The 20025-nt window shown below is 50.4% G+C and overlaps 1 protein-coding gene and 1 long non-coding RNA gene across 2 annotated transcripts; one reads left to right on the forward strand and one right to left on the reverse strand.

Annotated features, from left to right (window-relative positions):
* Positions 1-8551: 8551 nt before the first annotated feature.
* LOC119276917 lies at positions 8552-9495 on the reverse strand. Its single transcript, XR_005136862.1, has 2 exons — positions 9159-9495; positions 8552-8808 (listed from the first exon to the last, which is right to left on the reverse strand). It is a non-coding gene; the product is annotated as an uncharacterized LOC119276917 (long non-coding RNA).
* A 672-nt stretch (positions 9496-10167) lies between these two features.
* LOC119276918 (subtilisin-like protease SBT5.6) lies at positions 10168-18562 on the forward strand. Its single transcript, XM_037558085.1, has 10 exons — positions 10168-10308; positions 10499-10593; positions 10766-10863; positions 11033-11194; positions 11297-11408; positions 16160-16724; positions 16823-16923; positions 17036-17393; positions 17521-17734; positions 17854-18562. Exons 1-10 carry the CDS (start codon positions 10207-10209, stop codon positions 18384-18386), a joined length of 2340 nt encoding a protein of 779 aa, XP_037413982.1. The 5' UTR covers positions 10168-10206; the 3' UTR covers positions 18387-18562.
* The last annotated feature ends 1463 nt before the right edge of the window (positions 18563-20025 follow it).

The following is a 20025-nucleotide window of genomic DNA, read 5'->3' on the forward strand; positions in this document are numbered from 1 at the left end:
GGGGTCCGCTTTGGAAAGTTTTGGGTGGAATCATCATGTACACGTATGTTCCTTTTGCACCACCTTTCCTTTGCCTCCTTGGAGCAACCATCATTTATCCGTGTCTTTGCAAAATGAAGGACTCCTAGTAATTGTTGTGTTGTGGCATGCGGTAGTACTGCTCAAGGGAGCAGTAGTACCGCAGAGGCCCACGGTACTACAGGCCAAGGACGTGGTAGTACCGCAGGCCCTTGCGGTAGTACCGCTCCCCGGGCGCGGTAGTACCGTGACCTCTGGTCGGGCACAGCAACACGAGCAGAAGTAGGGGCGGATGTAATTTTTTACCTCAATGCCCTGCGCGGTAGTACCGCTGCCTGTTTGCGGTAGTATCGTGTCGGATTTTTGCATAGATCGAAACTCAGCGGAAGTAGCCACGGATGTATTTTTATTTGTCCATGCCTTCCTAGCCCAGACAAACCCTGCCTTGCGGTAGTACCGCAAGGGCGAGCAGTAGTACCGCTCCGGGGGTTCTACCGCTCTTTGCTTCAACACAACAGGGGTGGTCTAGCTCCTAACACGTAAGCGGTAGTACCGTGGTGCCACACGGTGGTACCGCAGGCCCTTGCGGTAGTACCGCATGTCTGGTGCGGTAGTACCGCATATCGCGGGCTGGGTAAGTGGATAACGGTTGGATTTTTCCTATTACTATATAAGGGGAGTCTTCTTCTCCGAGTTGACCACCTCTTCCATCCCCAAGCTCCATTGTTGCTCAAAGCTCCATTTTCGCCCAATCTCTCTCCCTAGCCAATCAAACTTGTTGATGTTCTAGGTATTGGTTGAGAAGGCCCTGATCTACACTTCCACCAAGAGAAATTTGATTCCCCCCACTAATCCCTTGTGGATCTTGTTACTCTTGGGTGTTTGAGCACCCTAGACAGTTGAGGTCACCGCGGAGCCATAGTCCATTGTGGTGAAGCTTTGTGGTGTCGTTGGGAGCCTCCAATTAAGTTGTGGAGATTGCCCCAACCTTGTTTGTAAAGGTTCAGTCGCCGCCTCCAAGGGCACCAATAGTGGAATCATAGCATCTCGCATTGTGTGAGGGCATGAGGAGAATATGGTGGCCCTAGCGGCTTCTTGGGGAGCATTGTGCCTCCACACCGCTCCAACGGAGACGTACTTCCTCTCAAAGGGAAGGAACTTCGGTAACACATCCTCGTATCCACTGGCTCGACTCTTGGTTATCTCTTACCTTTACTTCTGCAAGCTTATTGCATTGCTTCTCTTGCTTGCTTGTGTGCTTGTTGTTGTTGCATCATATAGGTTGCTCACCTAGTTGCATATCTAGACAACCTAATTTGATGCAAAGTTTAAATTGGTAAAGAAAAGCTAAAATTGGTAGTTGCCTATTCACCCCCCCCCCCTCTAGTCAACTATATTGATCCTTTCAATATATCATGTTCACTGTTTTCACCTCAGGGGGGAATTTCTTTTGTCCTCCTGTATTCGGTGGGTGAGGCTCTTCATCGTCCTCGCTTGGTGGCCCTTTCCCCTTATGTTCGGTATTTAACTTACCGGCCTGTTTAAAGACCCAACAATTTCTGTTTGAATGATTGGCAGGCTTGTCAGGGATGCCATGAATCTGGCAAGGCCGATCGAGTATTTTGTCCGAACTGGATGGACCATCCTTGTTTCCTTTGAATGGCTTCCTCCATTGACCAGATTTAAAGCCACCGAACCCGGCGTTAACCGCCAGGTCTTCGGTATCTTCATTGTTGCTTTGACGCTTGTGCTTCTTGCGTCATGGCCGACCGTTGCCATCTCTGGCTTCGAAGGTGCCAGGGTCATTGGTACTGTTGCTTCTACGAGCTAACCAGCTGTCTTCTCCCGCGCAAAAGTGGGTCATGAGTGCGGTAAGATCTGCCATGGTGGCGGGAAAGCCATTCGTCACGGACGCTATGTTTAAAGGCCGCGAGGGCTTCAGCATCCGGACAGTCAATGATTTGGTTCTTTTTAATTAAGAACCTAGTCCAGAGTTTGCGGGCTGACTCTTCGGGTTGCTGGACTATATGGCTGAGGTCATCGGCATCCGGAGGCCGGACGTAGGTGCCTTGGAAGTTGTCTCGAAAGGCGTCCTCCAAATCTTCCCAGCTGCCAATGGAGTTCTCTAGGAGGCTGTTTAACCAGTGCCATGCTGGTCCTTTAGCTCTTTAAGGGGAGGTATTTGATGGCCTGGAGATCATCACCGCGAGCCATATGAATATGGAGAAGGAAATCCTCAATCCATACCACGGGATCTGTCGTGCCATCGTATGATTCAATGTTTATGGGTTTAAACCCTTCTAGAAACTGGTGTTGCATTACCTCATCGGTAAAGCATAAGGGGTGTGCGGTGCCTCTGTATCGGGCAATGTCATGACGGAGTTTGGATGACATCCGTGTTCGGTTTTTAGCCCGGGTGATGTTGTGCTTATCGCGCCAGGCTTGATGGACGTCTTCTCACGTTGGGGCTCGCCCCCTTGATCCATAGATTGATCTGGCTTGGTCTGCTCTATTGTCCAGGTCCTGTCATAGGTGGTAGGTGTATCCTGGAGCCGCTGCCTCTTTGCCTCTACGGCGAGGTGGTGCAGGTTGGTGTTCGGCATAGGTAGCCGCTTTATCTCGCCCACGTGGTGGTCCGTCTGGTTCATCGGCGCGGCCATATCTTGACGGTATTGGCTCAAGGGCCTCGTCGTCGAATTGTGGCAATATCCGCTGCTTTGGATAGCTCTTTGTTTGGCATTGAAGGCTATATTCTACGGCCGCTAGGACCTGGGTCCATCTGTCATTGAGTGTATCCTGTTCGGCTTGGAGCTGTTGCTGCTTCTTTTTTTAGGCTTCTCGCAGTGGCGATTAGCTGGCGCTTAGAGCGCTCCTACTCGAGGGGTTCCTCTGGCACGATGAAATCGTCGTTGCCGAGGCTGACATCATCCTCGGAGATCGGTAGATAGTTTCTATCTTTCGAATCGTCATTCCCGACCTGCTCGTCGGAGTTAACTTGCCCCTCCTCCCGTTCATGTTGTTCGGACGTAGGCTCAATGGGGTCTTCAGGGTCTTCGGCATTGTCCGGAGTGTTATCGTCTCTGGTGCTGGTATTACTTTCCTTTCCGCGACGTGATTTCGAGTGGCGTCGTTGACGTCGATGTTTCGGTGGTGCATTCGCGGGTCTATCCTCGATCGAATCTTTCCTGCCTTCGTCGTCGTCCTCCTTGGGTGTATCCACTATATACACGTCATATGTGAAGGTAGCCGTCCAGCGCCCGGTGAATGGCGGGTCTTGGCCTTATTTGTCTCCGACATCATCATCCATGTTGTCGATGTCTTCAGAGGCGTAATCCATCATGTCGGTTAAGTCTTTGACAGTGGTTATGAAGTGGGTGGTGGGTGGGACATAAAATTCCCCGCTCTCAGCCCCTAATCCGGGTTGGGCGTTGTTCGAAGGTGATTCCTCTATGATGGCGAGGGATCGCATTAAGTCTAGAGCCTCGTTTAAGAGCGAGAATTGGACGAGAAAACGAGAGTCCGAGGAGCTAGTCAGGGCAAAAGCCTCCTGGCCATGCTCACTTGGCGTGGACCTCGAGAGTTCGGAGCTAGCGTCCGGGGGCGATTCCGGCTTTTCAATGATAAGGGGAACCCAGTTTGATTGCGGGCTTGCCAATGACATAGTCGCCTCCAGGTCTCCGGTAGTGAGCTTCGAAATAGCAAAGGTTCCGGTGGGCTCCAAACTCTCATCTTTGGACTCGGTAGTTTGCTCCGGATCTAAGGCCAGAGCGGTGGTTGGGGCCGCGAACCCTTCGAAGATCAAGTCTCCTTGGATATCAACGACATAATTCAGGTTCCCAAAACTGATTTGATGACCAGGGGCGTAGTTCTCGATCTATTCGAGGTGGCCAATTGAGTTGGCACGCAGAGCAAAACCGCCGAACACAAAAATTTGACCTGGGAGGAAAGTTTCCCCCGAAATAGCATCGTTGTTGATGATCGAATGAGCCATCAAACCTTCTGTCAACGGCACAGTGGAACTCTCAATGAAAGCACCAATGTCGGTGTCAAAACCGGCCGATCTCGGGTAGGGGGTCCCGAACTATGCGTCTGAGGATTGAAGGTAACAGGAGACAAAGGGGACACAATGTTTACCGAGGTTCGGGCCCTCTTAATGGAGGTAATACCCTACTTCCTGCTCAATTGACTTTGATGAGTATAGGGGTTACAAGAGTCGATCTACCTCGAGATCGTAACGGCTAAACCCTAGATGTCTAGCCTATGTAAATTTTGATAGCCTCTACGGAGTAAACCCTCCGGTTTATATAGACATCAGAGGGGCCTAGGGTTGTACACAGTCGGTTTACAGAGAAAGGGAGCTACACATCCGGACGCCAAGCTTGCCATCCACGCAAAGGAGAGTTCCATCCGGACACGGGGGGAAGGCCTTCTGCCTTGTATCTTCACGGCCCACTAGTCCGGCCCATGTCACATAGCCCGAACACTCGAGGACCCCTTAATCTAGGACTCCCTCAGTCACGAAATCACATAACTCATATAATGCAATATCGTCAGCGAACGTTAAGTATGCGGGCCCTACGGTTTCGAGAACTATGTAGACATGACCGAGACACCTCTCTAGTCAACAACAAATAGCGGAATCTGGATGCCCATATTGGCTCCTACATATTGTACGAAGATCTTTATCGGTCGAACCGTTATGACAACATACGTTATTCCCTTTGTCTATCGGTATATTACTTGCCCGAGATTCGATCGTCGGTATGTTTATACCTAGTTCAATCTCGTTACCGGGAAGTCTCTTTACTGGTTCTGTAATACATCACCTCGTGACTAAACTCCTTTGTTATTTGCTTGCAAGCTTATGATGTGTATTACCGAGAAGGCCCAGAGATACCTCTCCGATACTCGGAGTGACAAATCCTAATCTCGATCTATGCCAACTCAACAAAGACCTTTATAATCACCCAGTTATGTTGTGACGTTTGATAGCACATAAGGCATTCCTCTGGTATCCGCGAGTTGCATAATCCCATAGTCGAAGGAATATGTATTTGACATGAAGAAAGCAATAGCAATAAAACTGAACAATCATTATGCTAAGCTAACGGATGGGTCTTTTCCATCACATCATTCTCCCAATGATGTGATCCCGTTATCAAATGACAATCATGTTAATGGTTAGGAAACCTTAACCATTTTTGATCAATTAGCTAGTCTAGTAGAGGCTCACTAGGGACACGATGTTTGTTTATGTATTCACACATGTATTTAGGTTTCCGATTAATATAATTCTAGCATGAATAATAAACCTTTATTATGAATAAGGAAAATATAAAATAACAACTTTATTATTTCCTCTAGGGCATATTTCCTTCAGTGCTCCCCTCGGAGCCCCCCTCTCGTACTTCTTTGGCCCAATAGGTGTCTTCTGATCCAAAAAAACCACCAAAAAGTTTTGCTGCGTTTGGACTCCGTTTGGTACTGATTTCCTGTGAAGTAAAAAACAAGCAAAAACAGCAACTAGCACTGGGCACTATTTAAATAGGTTAGTCCCAAAAAAAATATAAAATTGTTACAAAATGATTGTAAAACATCCAAGAATGATAATATAACAGCATAGAACAATAAAATTATAGATACGTTGGAGACGTATCACATGCAACATTTTTCAACAACAAAGATCTTGCCTTTGGATCTGTGGTAGAAGGTGTACCCAATTGTTTCCTTAAGGTATCCTATGAAGACGCACTTCTCCAACTTGGGTTCGAGCTTATCAGGCTGAAGCCTTTTGACATAAGTGTCGCATCCACAAACTTTAAGAAATGACAGCTTAGGTTTCTTGCCAAACCATAGTTCATACAGTGTCGTCTCAATTTAGACGGTGCCCTATTTAACGTGAATGCGGCTGTCTCTAATGCATAACCCTAAAACGATAGTGGTACATCGGTAAGAGACATCATAGAACGCACCATATCTAATAAAGTACGGTTACGACATTCGGACACACCATTGCGCTATGGTGTTCCAGGTGGCATGAGTTGTGAAATGTTTCCACATTGTTTTAAATGAAGGCCAAACTCGTAACTCAAATATTCACCTCCGCGATCAGATCGTAGAAACTTTATTTTCTTGTGGGGGTGCCCATGGGCCCCGCTACCCACCAGGGCGTGCCTGAGGCTCCTGGCATGCCCCGGTGCCTAGTGGGCCCCACAAACATCCCCTTGTCAGAAGCTTCCTGGGTGTCTTCCTGCTAGAAAAAAATCTCTAAAATGTTTCGTGGCATTTGGACTTTGTTTGGTATTGATATTTTGCAAAGTAAAAACAAGCAAAAAAACAACAACTGGCACTGGGCACTATGTCAATAGGTTAGTCCTAAAAATGATATAAAGTTCCTAGTAAATATATACAAAACATCTAAGATTAATCATATAACAACATGGAAGAATAAAAAATTATAGATACATTGGAGACGTATCAGACATAAGAGACACTAGAAGCTTCGTGAGGAGGCCAGAAGACAAAGGAGTGGTCCACAAGCCACATGGGCGCTCCCATGTGCCTTGTGGGCCCCTCGTTCCTCCGTTTGACCTAATTCCAACTCTATAAATTCTCTAAAATCGGGAAACCAATAGAGAGCCACCCAAAATACTTTTTCTGCCGCCGCAAGCTTCTGTTCTCGCGAGATCCCATCTAGAGTCCTTTTCCGACACTCTGTCGGAGGGGGAATCGATCACGGAGGACTTCTACATCAACCTTGCTGCCCCTCCGATGATGTGTGAGTAGTTTACCACAGACCTACGGGTCCATAGCTAGTAGCTAGATCGCTTCTTCTCTCTCTTTGATCTTCAATACAATGTTCTTGAAGATCTATTCGATGTAATCCTTTTTTGCGGTGTGTTTGTTGGGATCCGATGAATTGTTGGTTCATGATCAGATTATCTATGAATATTATTTGAGTCTTTTCTAAACTCTTTTATGCATGATTATTATAGATTTGTATTTCTCTTCGATCTATCTGTTTGGTTTGGCCAACTAGATTTATTTATCTTGCAATGGGAGAGGTTCTTTGTGATGGATTCGATCTTGCGGGTGCTCAATTTGGTACACTTCTACCAGTGGCGCCCTTTGGACACCTATATGTTCTTAAGGTCATTCATCCCCTCACAACTTAGTAGCTGACTCCTCTCACTTCAATGACCGCTACCTTCTTATCTTGCTTACCTTACATGAGAGAGATGGCATCCTCATTAGTGCCAAGTGGCAACCATCCAGACCCTGCACAACAACTGGAAACTACCTTGATATATCTCATATCTGGAGTTTCTATAGCATGTCATGAAGTATGACCGATATTAGCTATTTTTCATGACAAGAATCCACTCTCTTATAATCTAGATATTTTTAGAAGCTTCTTATCTTTGCCATGAATACTTTCTCTAGCATCTTGCATGACAAATATCTTGATCATTTGTTGTTGCTCACAAGTATTATACAAGGCTCCAAGTATGCACCGCCTATTTTCGTTATTTATTTGTACTAACATATTTGAGCACCATAAGAAAACAAACTATGAGACACATATAACAGCTAGAGGAAGTCTGGTTTTACATGTTGATCTTTTTTTCCCTACATTTATGTTGATAATAATTTATTTTTGCCAGACACAACTAAGGTAACATCTCTCTGATATCTTCTGCAATATTTGGACAAGATTAGAGATATAAGGCGCGAGATAATGTTCAAATTATCAAACTGTTGATTATACTTCAGATTTGCAGACACCATTATATTGACGTTCACATGGCTAGGTCAGCTTATTTCTGATTTGGCAGTTTTTCCCCTTTAACCTTTATACGGAACATGAGGAAACGAAAAAGGTTTAAAAATGGCTCTTGTGATTAAAAGAATACATAGTCATCACCAAATTCAAGCGATCAATTTATCATATTAAGTTATAGCAACTTTTGCAACATCAAAAGTTTGATATGAACAATGAAGCATTTTAACTTAAAATTGGAGTAACCCAAGTGTTCACACTAAATTGACACTGCCACTCACATAGTTTAGATAATTTATACATTTACTATCACTATTTCTCCATCATACGAATGATGTAGTTGATTTTCTTTTATCTAGTATTTTTTTAAACACCTTTTGCTTAAATGCTCGTTGCAACACACGCATGGCATATGTTAGTAATAACTTAATAAGTGCATTTTTCCTAGACTTCACCGGCATCCTACTCGGCTAGCTCGTGCTACCAAGCACTGCCCCTTGGTGCTTGCAAAGACCCCCAGGAAGCACTAGAACAACTGCAACTTCGACGGCGAGCGGCCGTTGGTTACCCGTCTCTCCACCACCATCAAAGACAAGGCTCACCTTTGGGCAAAGGCCGGTTCAACCGGGATCAAAAACATCATCCACGAGAGTTAGCCTCTATCCGATGGGGGATGAGCAACCCCTAGCTATATGTCCAACGCTTGCTACCAAGCCCCGGGCCCAAAAAAAAATTTCGGCGCGAGAGAAAAACTTAACGTCCATCAGGCTATAGCTACCTCAAATATGGCTCAATTACACCAAAAATTTAGAATTTAAACTCAATGCTTATAAAGATACAACTAAACAGTGTCTTACTATACGTGATAAAAACTACAAACAGTACGTGATAAAAAAGAGTACCAAATCATTAGCAGTACTTCAGCCCTCTCAGGCAGCCCCTTGATCACTTGCGGGTGTAGACACTTCCATTGCGGCCACCGATGAATAAAATATGTTCATCTTTTATTTCTATAAAATAAAATGAAATTGATATCAACAGCAGCAACAGCATTCACTTTCAAATTCAATTAAAATGTAATTGATTTTTTGACAGCAGCAGCAACCATTAGCAGTACTGCAGTAGCACATCCACACATTAGCATATGAAAAATTGTACTGCAGTAGCACATCCACACAGCTGCAGCAACCATTCATGATTCATTATCATCAGGACTGATTAGCATAGACACATTAGCACATCCACACAACAGCAGCCGCCATTACTAGTATTCAGTACCATATCCATTCATTAGCATCAGACCATCAGTATTGGGATTTATTGGAGATGCACTTGCTGTATGAAGAAAGCTTGAAATTACCCCGGCTACAGTCGGGGCAGCAGTTGCGCGGGGGAGACCGGGAGGCAGGAGAGGCCGGCAGGACTGGAGGATGGAGCAGGGCCGGAGCAGAGCCGGCGCGGCGGCGCCCCGCGCCCGGCTGGAGAAGCAGAGCAGGCGAGCCAGGCGAGCAGCGCAGCCGAGCAGGCGAGCAGGGCTGCAGCCTGCAGGGGACTGGACGGGAGCGCCGGAGTCAGGGGAGGGGAGCAGACGAGCAGGGGAGTGCAGGGGAGTCACCGGCGGGCGCCGGCGGCTGCCTCGGCTCCCTGGAGGTCTGGAACTCACGTCGCGTGGTTAGGTCTGGTCGTCTGGGGCTCTGGGCGTCTGGCTCGGGCTGCTACACCCGCAAGATGGAGAGGCTGGCCTGGGCCTTACCTGCGTGTGGGGCCACGCCCCGGGCTCATTCAAAAAATATGGATAATAATAACTAAAAAAAAAAAGCCACGCCCCGGGCCTGGGCCCTGGGGGCCTGGGGCCCAGATCCGCCCCTGCCTCTTTGTGTACATGGCCTCATGAGCGGTTGTAATCTCATGCTGTAACTCTTCGCCTATTAATGAAAAGATACGCAACATTGCCTATTCATGAAATAAATGCATTTTTCATGACATGAGGTGAAAGACACTATTCTTCTCTGAAAATAAAATACTGGTGGATGCGATATCAGCGCCAGACTAGCTATTTTTGTTGTTGGTGAAAATGCCAAGGGTGCAGAGTTTATGTATCCAATCCAGACCACAATATCCAAGTTAATTAACTCATCACAGCTTCAAACTGAAGCTAGACACTAGGACAAATACCGGAAAGATTCCTTCGCCAAAAGGGAAGAAAGAATACCGGGAAGAAAGCAGGAAATTACAAGCAATAAAATACAAGAAGCAAAAGATATTATCGTCTCAGAGGGGGGTAGAGACAGTCAAACTATTCCACCGTGTCCCTTTCGCCCTATCCATCGCCTCGCCACAGAATCTGTATAGTGTATATATAAACAGCCTCCAAGCCGTCGAGACACAGAGCGAGGTACCGCGTTCCGATGAAGACGACAGGAGGAGTTCCCATGTCCGGACTTCCCTTCTTCCTCTTCCTCTGTCTCTTCTCCTTCTTCACTGCCTCTGCCTCTACCAAGCAAGGCCAGGTCATCATCTCGATCGATCATTCTATTTTTCGATGTTAATCAACAGATTTCTCACGGGTCTAATATAGTTTGACTTTGATTAGTTCATGGCCGGCAGTGCTACCCTTCATGATGCTGCTGTTTGGTTTAGCTCCCTTGTTATGCTTAATTTTTCCATGAACTTCCATGTCGCCGTTGTGGATATATATAGGTCTATATAGTGTATCTGGGCGAGGACGCCGCAGCGAAGTCGAAGGGGGCGATCCTTGATGATCACCATGCCCTCCTCCTCTCCGTCAAGGGCAGGTACGTACACGTCCATTAATCCATATGCATATGGTACATGGCGCCGCCGTGCACTGCTCATACACCGATCGTCCTCTACATTCGCTGTGTGATGCTTGCTGATAGCGAGTCACTCTGTCTTCGTGTACAAGCCGCAGCTAATCATTCACACGCTCTCTCTGTGGTTCACCAGCGAGGAGGAGGCACGGGCGTCGCTGCTGTACAGCTACAAGCACAGCCTGAATGGCTTCGCGGCTCTTCTCTCCGATGATGAAGCCACGAAGCTTTCAGGTAGTGCCCTGTCTTGAGAGGATTGAGGCAGTGACTGTCTACGGCGACACCAGGGATTTTCTCAAAAATCCAAACACGATAAATGATAATGCTGTGATGATGATTAATCCAACCACTGTTGCATGTCTTTGTGCGTGCGTTTGGCTCATGCATGTGGCGTATTCTGCAGAGAGGACTGAGGTAGTGTCCACCTTTCGGAGCGACGGGAGGTGGTCCCCCCACACCACGAGGTCTTGGGAGTTTGTGGGCTTGGAGGAAGGGCTCAGCAAGGGCTGGCTGCCGTCCGGCGCTCACACCGGCGAGAATGTCATCGTAGGCATGCTGGACTCCGGTGAGAAGGCTCTGCTGAATACAGTACTACTGAACTGCTTTGGCAAAACAGGGGGAATGAAACTCAACTGCCATGACAAGAAGCGATTGTTTGACGCTGCAGGGATCTGGCCGGAGTCGAGGAGCTTCAGCGACGAGGGGCTAGGACCAGTGCCCCCGCGGTGGAAGGGGGCGTGTCAAGGAGGAGACTCCTTCAATTCCTCCTCCTGCAATAGGTAATTAAATCGGCTGCTTGTGGGTTTATTCGGGTATAATCAGCTCTTGGTAGTTAATACGAGATAATACGCATTCATATGTATACTTGTGCGCACCGCATCATGCATTCGTGGCCCTGCTTTTCCGTGAGATTCCATGGACGCCTTGCTGGAACATTGGTTAGTCGGTCTATTCAGGCTAGTGTTTTGGGTGTGTTGCTGCAGCTGAAAATAGGGGTCATATCCCGAGGCGTCTTGCCATCTTCCATCGTGTGACCATATCGATCGACCACTTCGTCAAACTAAAAATCATAACAATATCGAACTAAGACCACTTACAAAACAAAAGGCAGGCATCAACCTATGATTGAGATGACAAGACAGTGACGACTGACGACCAAAGGAGAACCACAACCACACACACGCACCTAGCCGGTCCACGATGTCGATGTACCCAAACTAGAATCTTACGGCGTGGGTGCCTGCACGCTTCAACCGGGACCAGACCGTGCACGTCCCAACAAAAACCCGAGATGGTGGGCCAGCTTGGGAGCAAGACTCCAGCTTGGCGCCTTCTCGACTCAGTGCAGTGCACAGCTTGTTTTGTAATCTCTACCTGCATGGCTTAGAGCATCTCCAGCCGTTTGGCGCCCGGAACTCAAATTGTGCTGCGTGAAGGCTATCCGGCGATTTATTTGTCGTGGGGACGTTCGGATTTCCAACCACCGTCCCAAGTTGGTCCCGGGCACTGTTTTTGAAAGTCAAATTGGGTTCAAATATGAACAAAATAACTCGATTTGGACGAAATTTAGGCGTTTTCGTTCATATTTGTACAAATTTAAAGAAATACATAAAAACATAAAAAACGACGCCGACGCCGCCTCGAGCCTACTTCATGCCAAGAAGCTGGTAGAAGGCGGTGTAGTAGTCGTCGTCACCATCGTCCCGCACGTTGTCGTCCTTGCTGCAGCCATGCCCCGAATTGCCGCTGCGGATGGGGAGGACGATGGTGCCGCCCTCGTCGCGGTTGCGGCGCCGCGTGGCGATCTCCTCCAGAGCGCCGCACTGGCGCTCCATCTCCTCCCACACGTAATCGTCCCGGGACCACTTCAGCCGGTGTCGAGGTCGGCGGCCATCTCGACGGGCTCCTGCTTGACGACCACGGGTGTCACCGGCTCCGTCTTCGGCCTGACCAGATGAAGATGGTTGCGGGGAGGATGTGAAGGTTGGCGGCGGCCCTCGTTTTATGACGAGGTTATCGCCGCAGCTGCGCCAGCGCTCCGGCATCTCCAGGGGCTCGGGCTTGACGACGGCGAGCGACGTCGTGCTGGAGGAGCTGGAGCCGGAGAAAGAGGAGGATGCCCTGCCATGCGCCTCAGCAGCCACGAGATGCCGCTCAGGCGCGAGAACGAGGGCGCCGGGTACTCCAACGGCGCCTCGTTGCCGCCCTCAATGTGCTCGAGGACAGCGTGGAGCGTGCGCCCTGGGACACCCCACCACTGACGCCGGCTGTCGGAGTTGTGGCACCCCCTTGGCGCCGGAGCACCGTTGGTGGATGCGAGCTGGTCGGCGTGGCGGCGCTGGTAGTACGCTGTCCACAAAGTGTGGTTGTCGGAGTCGTACTTCGGCTGCTGTCGCGCTTCCTCCGGCAAGGATGCCTGGATCCTCGCGATCTCGCCGCGGCGTTCGGCGGCGGGGGCATGAGGATGCCACCGACGCTGAGCCTCTATGCGCCCGGCACGCGCATGTCGGGCAGCGCCAGGTAGTCCGCCTCGTGGAGGACGCGTGCCTCCCACTCGTGCAGCGACCGGCGGCCCAGCCGTTGGCCGCCAATCTGTCGTCGGGGAATCATTCTGCCATCTCGGGGAGGGGGGAGATGGGGAGGCTTCCAGCGATGGGGATTGAGGCCAGAGAGGGGGGTTCCGGCGATGCGACTGTGCGGCGAACGGTGGCAGAGGCACGACTTTTCTAGCCAGGGAAGGGCGGGAGCGGTGCTACCACACGATGGGAAAGGGCGGGATGCGCGGCGGCTCGCCATCACTGCGCCTCCAGACCTTGGAAATCGGCACGGGAGCCGAGGTGATGAGAACGATGAAGGTTCTCGGCGTCGCCCAGTCGCTGACTCGGCGGGTCCATGTGGGAGGAATTTGTTTTCGCGCCAAATTCCTTCCCCCCCCCAGCGCGCTGTGTTCGATCTGGGTTCATCGGCACCAATTTCGGCCCTAACCGACAAAATTTGGGCTCTCTAGGGCACGACTGATCTATTTTTTCTACAACCGGCGATGAAAAAGGACATATGTCCTCTCGGGGCGGCTCGAGATGCTTTGTTAGAGCATCTCCAGCCGCGCCCCCAACAGGCCCTCCCCAGGTATTTTTTCCGTGTCGGTGCCGAAAAAATGCCCCAGTCGCGCCCCCAGGATGCCGAATTCCGCCGACTCGGCCTGTTTTTGCGCCCGGCGATCGCAGGCCGAACTCGGTGCACTGGGGGCGCTCGGGGGCTCCGGCGCAAGGGGAAAGCGCTCTTGGGGCCACATTGTCAGGCGAAAAGTCAAGCCACCCGTCCAGATTCGCCTCCGACCCCCCTTCCCCCCTGCGCTTGGCCGCCACCCTGCCGATTCCGGCGCCGTCCACCACCCACCGCAGCTAGATAGATCAATCCCCGCAGGAAAAAAGAAGAGGTTTCGCCGAGGCAGCCTCCGCCGCCGTCCGGGCAACTTTTCCGGCGTTTCGGCTGCGCAGGGCCTGTACACCAGCGGGTTTGCGCCCACCTCGCCCGCAAGGTGTTCAGTTATTTGCCCGGCCCGGTGTTGGACTCCGAAGACGAGGAGGCGCTCGCGGCATTGCTGGAGGAGGAAGCTGAAGCCGACGTCCAGGAGCAGGAGCATCTCATGGTGCTCGCCGCCCTCGTCGGCCTGCTCGCGAGCAGTGAAAAGCCGCAGCGAGGTGGCTCGGCGCCTGGGCGGGTGATAGCAAAGAACCAGCATTGTCTGGAAGGCTACTGCATGCTCTACTCGGACTACTTCATCGACGCTCCATTGCACGGTGAGAAAACATTTCGGCGCCGTTATCGGATGAGCCGAAAGGTTTTCCTTGGGATTGTGAATTCCATCCGAGAGTTCGAAAGCTACTTCAAGTGCAAGATGGATTGCACCGGCACACTTGGATTCACCTCAATCCAGAAGTGCACGATAGCTGTGGGGATGCTTGCATACGGAGCTCCCAGTGATGCACTCGACGACTATGGGCGCATGGCCGAGTCCACCACCATTGAGTGTTTCTACAAGTTCTGCAGGGCAGTGGTGGCAGTGTTTGGACCGCAATACTTGCGAACACCCAATGCGGAAGACACTGCTCAGATCCTAGCACAGAATGCAGCAAGAGGATTTCCTGGGATGCTTGGAAGCATCGACTGCATGCACTGGAAATGTAAGAACTGTCCATTTGCTTGGCAGGGATTGTACAAAGGCGCCAAAGGCGGTTGCAGTGTGGTACTTGAGGCAGTGGCCATACAGGACCTCTGGATTTGGCACTCTTTCTTTGGGATGCCAGGAACTCACAATGACTTCAACGTCCTGCAGTGCTCCCCTGTCTTTGCCAAGCTTGTTGAAGGTCATTCTCCTCCGGTGAACTTTGAGGTCAATGGGCGGCACTACAACAAGGGGTACTATCTAGCTGATGGCATCTATCCGAGATGGTCGACATTTGTGAAGACCATCTCAAACCCTGTGCCAGGAGGCAAGAACGCCTTCTTTGCGAAGGTTTAGGAGGCTTGCAGGAAGGATGTCGAGCGGGCATTTGGTGTGCTCCAATCTCAATTTGCCGTTGTCCGGTTCCCTGCTCAGACCTGGTCGAAAGATCAAATGTGGGAGATCATGACTTAGTGTGTCATCTTGCACAACATGATCATTGAGAGCGAGCAGGAAGAGCCAGTGTTTGACACTGAACCATATTACAGGCAGGGTCCTTTTGCCCAAGTTGATCACCAGCTACCGGCAACCTGGACTGACTAACTCAATATGCGTCAGGAGATCCGAGACCCACAGGTGCATCAAGAATTGCAACACGATCTGGTGGAGAACCTATAGAGGCTCAAGGGCGAGGCCGGGGCGACGCGGGAATGACGTGTGATGAAACTTGAGTTTTTATTTGTTAAACTATATAATTTGTATTGAACTATTTGTTAACTATTTGCTTTATGTGATGAAACACGCCGAACCATGCCGAACTATGTGTATTTGTATATGAAAAATCACGCCGAACCGCGCCGAATATGGGCCGATTCACGCAGATTACCGTTTTTGAACACAATTAAACCGAATATTGGGCCGATATCGGCGCCTGGGGGCGACGGCTGGGTGCCCAACCGCCCGGCGTCGAGTATACCGCCGGCTCATCAACAGGCCGCTCTTTTTCGACGCCGTGTGGGCCGAAGCGGCTGGAGATGCTCTTAGCACTAGCAAACGTACAAACTGCGGTAGAGTAGTTTTCTCTCTGATGCAGCTGCGGCGGCAGATTAGGTAGAACCCCGTGACGCCTTCCTCGCAGTCCGTGTAAAACGAGATCCCTGTCAGTCTGACAGTGTCAGATGTTACTCCCTCGAGAGTTGCAGAAAAACCGTCGTGATATCATGCAAACTTGTTTAATCACATGCTGTAAGCATAGGCCAAATCCGATAATTGTTAACCTCGATTTGCGTCACTGACACTGTGCTTGTCCATACGTACGTGCACCTTTTTTTTGAGATACAGTTATAATCATACGTACGTACACAGGAAGGTCATCGGCGCGCGGTACTACCTCAAGGCGTACGAGGCCCACCACGGCAGGCTGAACGCCACCAACGCGTACCGCTCGCCGCGCGACCACGACGGCCACGGCACCCACACCGCGTCCACCGTCGCGGGCCGCACTGTGCCGGGCGTGGCGGCGCTCGGCGGGTTCGCGGCCGGCACGGCCTCGGGCGGCGCGCCGCTCGCCCGCCTCGCCATCTACAAGGTGTGCTGGCCCATCCCGGGGCCCAACCCCAACATCGAGAACACATGCTTCGACGCCGACATGCTCGCGGCCATGGACGACGCGGTCGGCAACGGCGTCGACGTGATGAGCGTCTCCATCGGGTCCTCCGGGAAGCCGCCCCGGCTACCGGACGACGGCATCGCCGTCGGCGCGCTGCACGCCGCCAGGCGCGGCGTGGTCGTCGTGTGCAGCGGTGGGAACTCTGGCCCCGCGCCGGCCACCGTGTCGAACCTTGCACCGTGGATACTCACGGTCGGCGCCAGCAGCATCGACCGCTCTTTCAACTCCCCGATCACGCTTGGCAATGGCATGGTGATCATGGTAAGCGCCTAAGGAATTTGCATGTCACGTAACGTAGTACACTATCTTGTTCTCTTGTAAGCTGGACTGACGCGTGATTTACCGTACTTTATTACCAGGGACAAACGGTAACACCATATCAACTGCCGCCGAACAGGACGTATCCAATGGTTTATGCAGCACAGGCCGTGGTTCCTGGCACTCCCGCCAACGTTACCAAGTAATTAACAATCCAACTGTACTGAATGAAATCTCTTTAAAAATATACAGCATTAGTGCTAACAATCACACAAGCTAATTGAACAAGGTTCAAATTTGGTATTTGGACGCAGCCAATGCCTGCCGAATTCGCTCTCGCCGCAGAAGGTGCGAGGCAAAATCGTGGTGTGCTTGAGGGGGAGCGGCCTGAGGGTGGGCAAAGGCCGGGAGGTGAAGCGGGCGGGCGGCGCGGCGATTGTGCTCGGCAACCCGCCATTGTACGGCAGCGAGGTCCCCGTCGACGCGCACGTGCTCCCCGGAACGGCAGTGTCCATGGCCGACGTGAACACCATCCTCAAGTACATTAACTCCAGCGCGAACCCAACCGCTTACCTGGAGCGCTCGAGGACAGTCGTGGACGTGAAGCCGTCGCCGGTGATGGCGCAGTTCTCGTCGCGTGGCCCCAACGTCCTCGAGCCCAGCATTCTCAAGGTACGTGCTCCCGTGCGCAAACGGCATGCATTTGTATTTGCATCTTCTCCAGACGGATATGTTATTGGTTACTAGCATGGTGTTATCTATCTGTGCTGTGCTAACTGCATGCGATGTGTGCGTGCAGCCTGACGTTACGGCGCCGGGCCTGAACATCCTGGCGGCGTGGAGCGAGGCGTCGTCGCCCACAAAGCTCGACGGCGACAATCGCGTGGTGAAGTACAACATCATCTCGGGGACATCAATGTCGTGCCCGCATGTCTCCGCCACCGCCGTCCTCCTCAAGTCTGCCCACCCTGACTGGAGCGCCGCCGCAATCCGATCAGCCATCATGACCACCGGTAATGTCTGATTTTTTTTTTCACGAATACGCAACGCCATTTGTATTGGGCCTGGTTCTGCTTTTCTTTTCTTTGATTGAGAATGCAACTTGTGCGCTGTGTGTGTGTCGTTCTTACAGCAACAGCTAACAACGCGGAAGGCGGCCCAATAATGAACGCGGACGGAACGGTGGCGGGGCCCATGGACTACGGCTCGGGCCACATCAGGCCCAGGCACGCGCTGGACCCGGGCCTCGTGTACGACGCGTCCTTCCAGGACTACCTCCTCTACGCCTGCGCCAGCGGCGGCGCGCAGCTCGACCGCTCGTTCCCGTGCCCGGCGACCCCGCCGCGTCCGCACGAGCTCAACTACCCTTCCGTCGCCATCCACGGCCTCAACGGGTCCACCACCGTGCGCCGGACGGTGACCAACGTCGGCGAGCACGGGGCGCATTACAGCGTCGCCGTGGTCGAGCCCATGGGCTTCTCCGTGAAGGTCTCGCCGACGAGCCTCGCCTTCGCACGCGCCGGGGAGAAGAAGACCTTCACGATAAAGATCGCAGCGACGGAGAAGAGAAGTCGGCGTCCGAAGAGGAAATATCTGGCAGGCTCGTACACGTGGAGCGACGGAGTCCATGCTGTGAGGAGCCCCGTCGTGGTTCTCGTCGCGTGATCGTTCGCTCTTGCCATTACTGGTACTGGCCAGATTGAAGAATAGATGATGAACACGTACAAAACTATTGTGAAATCTATGCGGGTCACGAGCCAAAACTACTCCCTCGTTGTGCATGTGCTGTACACCAAAAGGATGGTGGGTTCGTGTCCCGTTCTGGAGTCTCGGGATGCCAATGGCTGCGCGCATCCGCATCCTTATCCACGGACCACACCGTGCGTGCGCCACCGTCAGTCTTCACCGGCGCCCGTGGCCTGCAGGCCAACCACACCCATTGTCCAAACCCCGCAACGTTACAGGTGTATGACCAGCAGCGGTAGTTCACGCCAACACGACACAGTCCGCGTGCTTTCGTGCATGATGCCACAGTAGAAAGCCGTCGACGCGGGAGTCCTCGCTAGAGTCCAGGATCGCAGGATATACCACGAGCCCACGCATGTACGGACCGCTGGTAGCTTGTCTTTTTTCCGTTCCAGCGCGCGCTGAAAATTCTGGGGCTGCTTGGATATTCTCTATCGACATAAAGTTCGCGAAAACGATGGCAAGAGTGACGCTCCACTTTGTATTCACTTGCACAAAGATTTTTACCAAGTTTATATACCTTAGTACTGCAGTAACATGCATGGTCCTTAAGTGTAATTTCTGGAAGAAAAAGAGAGCTGCCAGAAACTTTCGGCGCGATGATTTGGTGTGGGGATTTCTCACTTCTGAGAGTGTCTGAACCCATCAACAAGCTTACACAGGCTTGCCAGCACCTGGAACTTTTGTTGAACTAGATGACCCGGTTGCGCCAATGGCGCAAGAACCCAGTTAGAAACGATGTTAGTAGGGAGTAAGTAGATGTAGATGGCTCAAGAACCCAATTAGAAACGATGTTAGTAGGGAGTAAGTAGATTAGATGACAATGTAATATGAATTGTATTAATTTAGATCAACTTTCAGATGGAAACAATATATTGTTCGGAAGGGGGAGTACTGTTACGTGTATACAATGTCAGATACAATAATAGTGTTCTAAGCATGCAGTTTAGTATCAATAGTATCTGCGTTCGTAGTGCGAAACTATACATAGGTAACCGGACAGCTCGATCGGTTTCCTTATTGAATGTATAGTTACGTGATTGATTTTGCTTATTCTAGGATGAGAATCGTTTCCAACTTTTATTAGAGAAAAAGATGAGAATCGTTCATACATGTCATGTTATTTTTTATGTACGTGCTTACTGTTGCGTGTAATGTTTTCATCTTTTAATCTGAGTCATTTTGATCAAAATCAACAGAATATATATTGTTAGCATATGTGGACGAACGTCATCCCTTGTTTGTCTTCTGAAGAAATACCTCATGTCAACGATTGAAAGATCTAGCTTGCCACGTCATTATAATTCGTCATTGACCTATTATATATTGAAATTCATTGTTAGTTAGAAAGAGGAAAATTCGCTATAACATCTTGCAAAAATAGGTAAAATATTTGGTGGACCACATATAAAAATTTACAGTTTGGACAGTCCAGAGAAGACAAAATATGCTAGAAAATATCATATAAATATAAAAGCAAAACATGAATAATTCGTACACTGACCTATTATATATTAAAATTCATTGTTAGTTAGAAAGAGGAAAATTCGCTAGAACA

The sequence above is a fragment of the Triticum dicoccoides genome, chromosome 3B (genome assembly GCF_002162155.2).
Source record: "Triticum dicoccoides isolate Atlit2015 ecotype Zavitan chromosome 3B, WEW_v2.0, whole genome shotgun sequence".
NCBI lineage: Eukaryota > Viridiplantae > Streptophyta > Magnoliopsida > Poales > Poaceae > Triticum > Triticum dicoccoides.